The sequence below is a fragment of the Camelina sativa genome, chromosome 9, assembly GCF_030686135.1.
Source record: "Camelina sativa cultivar CO46 ecotype springtype chromosome 9, ASM3068613v1".
NCBI classification, from domain to species: domain Eukaryota; kingdom Viridiplantae; phylum Streptophyta; class Magnoliopsida; order Brassicales; family Brassicaceae; genus Camelina; species Camelina sativa.
The window spans coordinates 24,626,331-24,637,164 of NC_141888.1; the positions used below are offsets into that span (position 1 = coordinate 24,626,331).

The window sequence follows — 10,834 nt, forward strand, 5'->3', positions numbered from 1 at the left end:
TATCTCTAATATTTAGGTGTAACCATTAATATTAATATATATATTAATCTATAACCTATTTGTAATTTATTTGTAATCATTTATTAAAAATAGAAAGTCTACAACAACTATGTTGTGTACTTCCTTTTTATTAAAAAGGGAATAATCCAATTTATATAAATTAATAGAAATAATAAATCAATAATAGTATATAATATGATATATCTTATTATATATCGATAGTCTATATAAGTTTTCTCTCTTTTAATTCCTCCACCTCATCACTTTTTATTTCAATTTTAATAAATTAATTCATATCATTAAAGGAATATAAAATATAATGTTAATACATCAAATAATTCACTTATTTTTGTAATACTTTTATTATTATTAAAACAATAATTTAGAACAATTTAAACTAAAATATAAACCAAAAACAAAATAAAAAAATAGAACCAAAAAAATATTAAAATAAAATATGAATAGAAATTATATAAATATAATATTAGATATTTCTATCATAACATATAACAATTGTGTAAATATTTATAAAATATTAGAAATAGAGAAAAAATAAAGCTATCATATTTAATTGAATAATCGTTAAATTCAAAAGTTACAAATTAGAATATAAAAAAAAGAGTTAAAATAAAAACAAATACAAAAATATATCTTTTATTTATATATTATAACATGTCAGGTTCTTGTGGATCTCTTGACAGCATTGTAAACAGAGTTTTTATCCGTGCTTTGGGTTTGGGCAGCACATGTGCAAGTCAAAAATTAAAGTTGAGCTTACTAGAACACAATAGGTTTCTCAGTAAGATCAATTTCAATGAGCTGATGGATACTCTGTATTAGACAACTTTAGTTTGCTTACTAAAAATACGTTCACCCATGGAGCTAGTAATATATAACTCTTAAGTATTTTAACAAAATAATCATGTTTTTCACAATTCTCAATGCCTGAAAAAGATTATTAAACAACTCTATTCATCATTTCATTTTCTGTCACATATAATGTTGAAGAAGTGTAAACCAAATTTACTGTTCATAATGCCTGAAAATTTTATTAAACAACTCTATTCATTATTTCATTTTATGCCACATATGATATTAGAGAAGTGTAAACCAAAAATTCACTATTTTCAATGCTTGAATAATATTATTTAACAACTTTATTCATCATTTCATTTTATTTCATGTTACATGTGACGTTGGAGTGTAAACCAAATTAACTATACCCAATGTCTCGAAAAAATTATTAAACAACCCTCTTCATCATTTTATTTCCTGTCACATATGATATTAGAGAAGTGTAAACCAAATTCACTATTTTTAATGCTTGAATAATATTATTTAACAACTTTATTCATCACTTCATTTTATTTCATGTCACATGTGACGTTGGAGAAGTGTAAACCAAATTCAATATAACAAAAATCTTATTAACAAAAAGGTGAATTTGTTATAGTGATACATAGTTTGAATTAGTAACAAAAATTTTATTCTACAATACATGTCAATAAAGATGAAGCGATTTTTTCTTCATTTAATCTATATAAAGTACAACAGGATTGACTTCGGAGTAAAGAAAAAAGTACAACGAGAAAGAAGAAACTGAGGTCGTTTGACCAAAGATAAAACAAGTTTGCAGATCAGACAGAGTCCTTTTCTTGTAGCTGCTGTTTCTTGGTCACTTCTTCATTGGTCTCAATCTCAGTGATGTCTTCATCATTACTGCCTTTGTATCTATACCATTTAGCCATCAACAAGAAGTAACCCAAGTTAACGACCATGATTCCTGTGAGCATGAAATAGAAGTAATCCAGTTTGGCTTTGTTCAGATCCTCAGCTAACCAATTCCCTGTAGGTGAATGCTCAGTTGTTCGATGAACAGTTGAGATCAAGAAGCTAGCGAGGTAGCTAGAAATCCCACCACCAATATAGAAGATAGAACCGGCGAAGCTCCTCATGTTTTCAGGAAACTGCTTGTAGTAAAACTCCATCTGTCCAATGGCAGCAAAAGCTTCTGCTATGCCTGCAAGTGTGAGCTGCGGAATCAGCCACATAGCTGACATGGAAGAGATTTCTCCTGTCCTAGGCGCCATCCCGAGTGTTGGTTTTGTCAGCGCAAAGGTTCTTCTCCTTTCCTCTATAAATCCAGACACTAACAAACTCAAGATCGCAAACACAATCCCTGCTCCGATTCTTTGTAAGAGTGTTATGCCAGTTTCTAACCCGGTCACTCTCCTGAGCGACGGGACAAGAACACGGTCATAGAATACGATGAAAATTGTCATCCCCGTCATTAAGAACACTACATAGGTTGCCCCGGGAATCTTGAAGCCACCAGAACCCAAACGCCGGTCACTCTGGAGTGCTTGGAAGACAGGATAAGTCATTTGCAGACTTATTGCAAGATAGTAAATCGAGGAAGCAAGCCAGATTGGGATCACTCTAACAATGCACTTCACTTCTTCCACTTGCTGCAACGTGCATAGTTTCCATGGATCTGAAGCCGCTCCATCAGAGTTCAACTTGTCCTCGGGTGACTTAATCGCTGCTTTGTCTAGAAACCTGACAACACAACAAACTTCAGCAAAAAAACAAAAGCCAGAAACATAAATCAAAAGAAGAAATAAGTATTAAGAGAATTACCTGAACTGGTCGGTGTATTTTAGAGTAGTGTTCACATAGTTGCGTGGGATGTGGTTGTAAAGATCAACCCAAGGCTGCTTAACAGGCTTCAAACCACGTTTCTTGATAGCGGCTGCTATAACATGAGCTATACCAGCCAAAGGACTACCCGAGGCTTTAACTTTTACATAGAGTCTATCCCCAGCAAAGAAGATGACGCAGGCCAAGAACATAAGAACCACAGGGATAGTCAAACCGATGGTCCAACTCACATTTGACTGGATATACACAATGAGTGTGAGTGAGATGATCTGAGCGAACGTGAACGTGAAGAAATACCAGTTGAAGAAACTGTTGATCCCTTTCTTTCCTGATTCGGATTTGGGGTTGAACTGATCAGCACCAAACGCTAAATTACACGGTCTGATACCACCAGCGCCTATCACAAGAAACCCTAAACCCATGAGCAGAAACATTATCTGTCCCACGCTTGGACCTTCGCATGTGCTTTTGTTTCCGCAAGCAACGGGGTGCAATGAAGGAATTGCAGCAGTCAGTAGTATCACAAACGATCCCTACAAAAATGAAAATGTTTTACACAAATATTGGGAAATACAAAACCAAGTTAACTCATCAAAGATTATATATAAAAGTACCATGAAACAAGCGATGACAGCGACACAGAGAGTCTTGTAGCGACCAAAGTAAGTGTCACAGAGGAAAGCAGCAATGAAAGTGCCGAAATTGATAGTGCCACTAAAGGCATTGATGATAGTTGCAGCTGTATAGCTCTTAAGGTTGAATACAGAAGTTAGGTAGACAAGAAGGTTCGATAATGTTCCTATGATCCCAAGCTTCTCAAATGTCTCATTACCTGTCAACAGCACCACATAAATATGATAAAGATACCTTCTCATAAAGTTACAAAGTATTTATTGCATTTAATGTTACAACTTCGAAACCGAAACACACAACCTACAAGTCAAAAGATTGGACTTTCGATGATGTTCTGACTTTTTTTTTTGGTTCTAAGTGCTCTGTAACTCCCAGAAGTTAATCATTTTTTGTCTTATCCAGAAAAATGTCAAAATTCTTATCTACTTTTTTTTTCAGAAACTTAACTGCTTGATTCAAAGTCTCTTTTTTTCTACGGAAAATTAATTTTTTTTTGAAAAAAAACTATCTTTTTTTTCATAGATAGATCTTACATATCATCTGGGTTTCATCCAAATCTATATTTTGCTAAACCATTTTTTTCGTCCAAAGTCGAGATTTTTTTGATACAAGTCAAGTCTTAAGAGTTAAGACAAGTAAAAAAAAGAGAAAACGAAAATTTAATAATATCACGGACAAAATGTTTTACAGAATATTTCATTTTTTTTTTCTAAAATTCCGACAAAACACAACAAAAGAATATATATGTCCGAAAGAGAAAAACAAAAGGGTGAGTTTACCAATGATGAAGGGCATGACTTTCCATCCTCTATAAACAAGTTTTTTCTGATCTTCCTCGAATGAATCGACCGTCGTAGATGTCACATCATCGACGGCGGAGTGGTGGTTCGTTGTCGTCGTCTCAACCTCAAGGGGCTTTCTCTCCATAGTCTCAATCTGTGTGTAATTACAGAAGAGGTCGCTGTTGTTGTTGTTATTGTTCTTATCTCTTTTGTCTCTATGGTTAAGGATGACTCTGCTCTTCATCTCTATGATTCGGTCTTCCTTATATAGTGGTGTGTGTGGATCTAGCGAGAGTGGATTTTGTCGGAATCTTAAACAAAAGGGGGAAATGAGAAATTATTAAGATTGGTGAATTTTTTTGGCTGTGAACGATTGAGACATCTGTGTGAGTGCCTCATTAATTAAAATTTTTAATTAATTTCCCTAATCTAAAATAAATGTTTCATTTTTAATTATTGGTCAAGTGTGGGCTGAGTTTTAGTGCTCGATGTAGGCCCATTTTTACACTCCTTCCCTCTATTTTGACTAAGTTAGTCAATTATCACCTTATTTTGTTTCCAAATTTACACACATGTATATATATATATATATATATATATATATTTTATAAATTAATAGTGTGTTAAACACCTGTGTAATAAATTTTTATTGAACCAGTTTTATGATTCTTAGATCAATATAGTCAACCGTTTTTATTGATTTATCTAATTGGTCAATTCTATGTTATAAAAATATAGGTTTTAGTATTTCTTTTTTTTTTTTTTTTTGCTAGGATGTACTATTAATAGTTATAATTTTAATAAATATTACTAATTTTTAGATGATCTAATTATCTTTTTTTGTGTGTTTAAACTATCCGCTATTAAATAATAAGTACTTGCTTTATGACTAACTACACGGTTTGAATACGCTAATCGATTAAAACCTTTTAAGACTAAAACAAAAAATAAAGTTTTTTCCATAGTTCAAGATTTATATTTGCTAAAAGCTATTTTTTCGAAAAGTCATAGACTCTAAAAATTGTTAGTCAATAAAATTTAGAGCATTTTGTTAGTCAGTAAAATTTGAATCATAGCCTCTAAAATTTGTAAAATCAAAACCATACAATTTAGAAGATTAACCATATATATATAACATATTTATTAAATTAGATTCTATAATTTCTTTAGATTTGGTTTTATAAATAACGAAATTTAGACATTTTTAATAAATATCAAGTCTTAAAAAATAATTAATAAGCTGATGTAAATTATGGTAGTAATTTTCTTTGAACATATATATGATCCATGGGCAAATAAGAGTTGAGTTGGAAGAAGTCAGTAGGTATCTTTTCATGTCCATTAAACATTTAATTCTATGTATGGTCCTAACATATCCTTTCTTGTTCAGTAACTTTGTGGTACTTTCACATTTGAGTTATACAATACAGTATGTAGATACTTTACTTATTGTTTAGCACGGAATGCAAGGTATAGGGTGGATCCATTTATGAACGGAATCTAACGAAGTTGTAAAAGAGAGGCAAAGGGTCCACTTTATTTACTTCACATTTATTAGGTTACTGATGTGATTTGCGTAGTTTGGCAAACACGATGAGTATTGTTGTCCACATAATTTGCTAGTTTATATCAAAAACCTAAACACACACACACACATGCATATATAGTGGAAAATAGCCAAAAAAACACACCTAAAAATTTTAGTTTTGGTCAAAAACAATGTCAAACTAAATATCTCATTAGAGAGTTAAACACCAAAGTTACTACATATTTGCCAGATTAATCTTATGTTAACACCCACCACGTTAAGACGGTTAGCGTTCTGTTTTATTTCATTTAAAAAATCATCACATCAAAACCCGAAAAATTGAAACGAAATCCACTTCTCTTTTAGCTCTTTTTCTTCTATCAATCTCTCTCAGTTCTCTCGATACTCTCAAGGAACAAGAGCTAAGAGACGTTTTGATGCACTCATGTGGTAAATCATTTGGCTATACTTTGCTTAATTTTTCTCTGTTTTCCATGCATCATAAATATATATAGAAGTAACTTCCTATATATATATTCTAATATTTTGTAGTTTTTTTTTCTCTTTTATTATTGTTTTGTGTTTTTGTTTCTTAAAGCTTCTCGTCAAGACTTTTATTTTTTTGAGTTTCTATATTTGTTCGAGCTTAACTATCATTTTTTTGGTTATATATATATATATATATATGATCTGATAGGTGATTCAACCTTAGAACGTCGTCCAATTAAATATATATTGTCCTTTTCTGCATTCTGAAAAGATTCCTCCAATAATTGATAGGTGTAAACATTTGGATGAAAAACATGACAAGATATTAACGGGTACATGTTGTTTTAACATATGAATTATTCAATAGTATTCTCTCATAATTTTCTATAACTTGCTAGGCATGGACGATGATGACAAGCCATTGTTGTTGACAAAGACCGGGGGTCCAAAATCTTATCTGTACACAACATTTGTTGCATTAAACTGATTATCATATTTCTTAATAGAGTTCAATATAACAATATAACAGATAAGCATTTAGATTGTATAATTTGTACTCTGAAAATTCTAGTTTTGATAAATGTAGAATGTGCCAGCTGATGAATCGTATAAATTATAAAGTCCTAAACTCCGTTTTTAAGCCGACCCAAAAAAAGTCATAGATATTACCAATTTTTCTTCCTTTTCCAATTTAGGTCTTGACTTAAAAGATTTCCAAGTTCAATTTAATTTGTACTGCAGTGTTCACACAATATTGAAATTTAATACTAATATTACGTTAAACCAAAGAAAGAAGTTCAAAGAAGATTACAAAAAAAAAAACAAAAAAAAAAAATTGGCTGCACACATGTAAGAAACTTAATATGGACTTTAATCCAAGTAACCGATTATTATATAAATAAGAAGATAGTTTTGGGGCATTAATGGGATTATAAACTTTTCATTTATTTTTGCTTCCAGTTCATATCTGGTTTATATTTCAATATATATCATTTCATTTCTTTGTGAATTCACTGCAGTACACACATTTTTGCTTCCAGTTCTTATGAGTGGAGTTTACGTATATATAATAAAAAAATATAAGCAATATACCCAATTCCATTTTATAATTCCGACAAAATGGTCTGGACAAGAAATTTCTTGGTAAGAGAAATAAATATGTTTACGGTGGGAAACATTGCAAAAAGTTTCTAATTTAGCAGGCTTTTCTAAATAGGTTAAATAATACAATCCTGAGTAGGATAAAAAACGTGTGCAGATATATGTATGTACGTAGGATATACGTGGACTACACTACTACACAAACACGATGTATGGTACGTCAACAGTATAACGCACATGTTTCTAATTGTGAAAAAATGTTGTTGCAGTAAAATAGTTTACGTACCTACTGGTTTATGTGATGGCTAAATTTGTTGCAGTAAAAATGTTGTTGCACAATTCAAAAATTGGGTTCAGTTCTATACCCTAAATTTGTTCAGACTAAGTTAGCAAATTTGTAGCAAATTTATAGCAAATTTGTTACGATTTGCTATCACCCTTTTATTTACTACCATTGTATAAGTGCAAATAGTTTTTAAAATAAATTTGTAGCAAGTATAAATTTGCAACAAAAATAGATAAATAGCTACAATTTTTTGGTAAATGTACAAACCAAAAACTGTAGTGTCGGTTAAATAAATCAAATGTGAACTGGTAGTAATTTGGATTGGTTCGTTCTTGGTTTCTTATACAAAATTCCCATTAGCTTTTAAAAAAGGAGAGACTCTTGGTTAAAATGTCTAGGCCACGTCTTATAAAAATTTTTGCTTAAGTAGCTTGACAAACACACATAACATATATATTTTAAAAAGTAGAAAAAATATCAAAATAGAACTCAGTTCAATTGGGTTGTTAAATTATTGTATACGATGAAACTAATCAATACAAGCCAAAAAAAAACATATACGAAAAGAGAAGAGTTTATGATGATAATGATAAAGATGATGATGTATGTTGCTGTGTATTGTCCATATTCTCCATACTTTTTGGGGTTGACGCGGTTTATTTGGTAACTAGTGATTTGATCAAACTGTAGAAAGCAACATTACAAAGAGTCAACCTTCTCATGCCATATATGATATATGCACGTCACGGCCTCACGGGTGTGTTTGTGTGAACCTTTTTAGTCTAATTCACGCGGTCAATCATTGGGGATAGTGGATCAATGGAGATGGTGGATACGCAAATAAACCGAATCTAGCAATCAAATCGGATGGCCAATACCGGTTTTACTTGGACAAGTTTTCTTATGAACCAAACTATATAACCTTTTTAAAAACTGAACACAATTACAACATACTTATGTTATAGAAGGTTTATACAACCAACATGACGAATGGATATCTTTTGCTTTTGACACTATTTCTTATAGATAAAAACCTGGTCGAAACAATACTGAACCGAACCCAAACCAAACTATAATTAAATGGCCAATCCTTGTCACGTAGACCACTTTTAATATATTATTAGTTGGACCGGCAAGCTTGAAGAATTAGTGGAAATGAGGAGAATTATTATACGTACTGGAATGGAACTGTATGATTTATGTCTAAACTTTTATCATATAAAGTCTTAAACCACGTGTCTTTCGTTATACTGGATGATTGTATTCTTTTGGCGGTTTAGTTTTCATTATTGATGGACAGACTACGACACTAAATTTGGTTCCAGCACTTGGACTAGTTGTTTACAAATAGTTGACTATACCGGGTTCACATTATGGACTATGACCCATTCGATCTTACTGTGACTTTTGTCTGTATGTGTATAAATGTATGTATATATATATATATTATACCCCCATATAACTGTATTTTATACAATAGAGAAACTAACTTTACCCTACGAGGTCATGGAGCAAAAGACAAGTTGCCTTTCTTCATAACTGGGCTGGCAAATGCTATGCACTAGTGAACATAGACCTTCGCTATTTCTTTCAATAGATAATTAAAATTACCTCTAAACTATATATATGATGAAATATATTACAATTATCATTTTTACAGTCCACAAATTTTGAAATGTTTATTTAATCCAAAAAAATTATAAGCAATAAAGATGTTTCTCCTTCCCAAACAGAAACATCAGACAAATTTGGACGAAAACACACTTTTATCTCCATCTTTTTTTTGTTTTTTTTTTTTTTCAAATGTCATTTTCTGCTCCACTTTCTATGTAATGATCCAAACCAAATTTTTCTATGTCATTGATAACTTAACCAATTTTTTCAATGTTACTGATAACTTACGTTACCTTTCTCAGCGCCACAACCATCTACATATATATATAGTATCTATACCCTAATTCTGCCTCGACCGTCAATCTCATCTGATCTCAATTTTTTGCCGCAACAATTATTATCATCCACCTGATTTTCATAAGAGATTTGTATGAAGATGGGTGCATCATAACTATTTTTGCTATTTTATCTCGCAATATTTATTACATATAAATGATTCATACAAATTTCATATAATATCCATTAATTCCTATTTGCGACATGGACATATATCGCATCTTTTGCTCTCATGTTGGTGAATTCGGCCAAAAAATGTAACTTTCAAGAGTATTTCTATGGATTGTCTGTCCCATTATGTTTTTAATTATATCGTTCAAATCATACAACAACCACATTTTACCATACAAACCGAGAATCACATTTTTCTTTTCAATCCGTAAATTTTTTATAATCAACAGTCTTGCTAAAAAGCCCTAAAGTTTTTATTAAAGTTTCTTCAAAAAGTACGCATGCACTTATATCATCTACACAAGGGGTAAGGGAAAAAACTATTCACTACCTACAAATGTACGCACGCACTAAAAGTTTACATTGAATACAAAATTAAACACGATCATTAAAATCTATGTGGCTTCACGTGAAACATGTTTAAATTGTGTAACCAAAACAACGTTGTTTATCGGAAGTTTCGACGTTGATGCCCTTAACTTGAACTTCTTCAAATTAAAAAGTGCAATATTGTGTCGACGAAGACCTAAGTAAAGATAAGTTTATACATAAAAGCTCTGATTGGTAAGTCTCAACTACTATGTGCTAAAGTTTATAAGTTTTTCTTTCACAAAAAATCGGTTTGACCAAAAAAACAATTTCTAAGTTTTAGAGCAGACAATGATATCATTTAAACGTTTTGGGTGAGGAGGTGGTTGAGCTATATCTTTAATTGTTAACACCCGTCTAGTGGACGATTCGAGCACTCCACAAGTCAACGTTTTGATTTTTTTATTTCGTGCCTTCGTGGTATATACGTGTCTAATTTTCATACAACAATTTTTAATGTATTATATGATCTGAGGATTCTGAGCTAAACCAAATTCTGGTTGCAACTTTGTTCTTTTTTTAATTGACACCGATGGAAGATACTGATACGATATTACGTAGATTTTCTTTTGCGCAGTTTTTTCCAAACTTGGTCGGGTCTTATTGCTTGTTAATCCGGGTATTTCACTATTTGTTTATTCGCAGTTTTCAAATTAAATTGTTATTGAGTTTAGCTAGGGATTTTATTATTTTTGACTTTTTCTATTTATAGAAAAACATGAATCCTATGAAGTTGTTGCCAAAACAATGTTATAGAATAACTTTTCTTTTAGTGATAGCTTCTGAGATTTTCTTCATCAATCGTTACAAATAGATACAATTTTTATGTGTTTGAAAGAATACTTAGATATGAGGTATTTTTAT

General features: G+C 31.3%; 1 protein-coding gene across 1 annotated transcript; it reads right to left on the reverse strand.

The window, feature by feature from the left end:
- Positions 1-1,505: 1,505 nt before the first annotated feature.
- LOC104711273 (protein NRT1/ PTR FAMILY 2.10) lies at positions 1,506-4,527 on the reverse strand. Its single transcript, XM_010427965.3, has 4 exons — positions 4,074-4,527; positions 3,276-3,493; positions 2,641-3,194; positions 1,506-2,559 (listed from the first exon to the last, which is right to left on the reverse strand). The coding sequence occupies exons 1-4, from the start codon at positions 4,318-4,320 to the stop codon at positions 1,638-1,640; spliced, it is 1,941 nt and encodes a 646-aa protein (XP_010426267.1). The 5' UTR covers positions 4,321-4,527; the 3' UTR covers positions 1,506-1,637.
- Between the last annotated feature and the right edge of the window lie 6,307 nt (positions 4,528-10,834).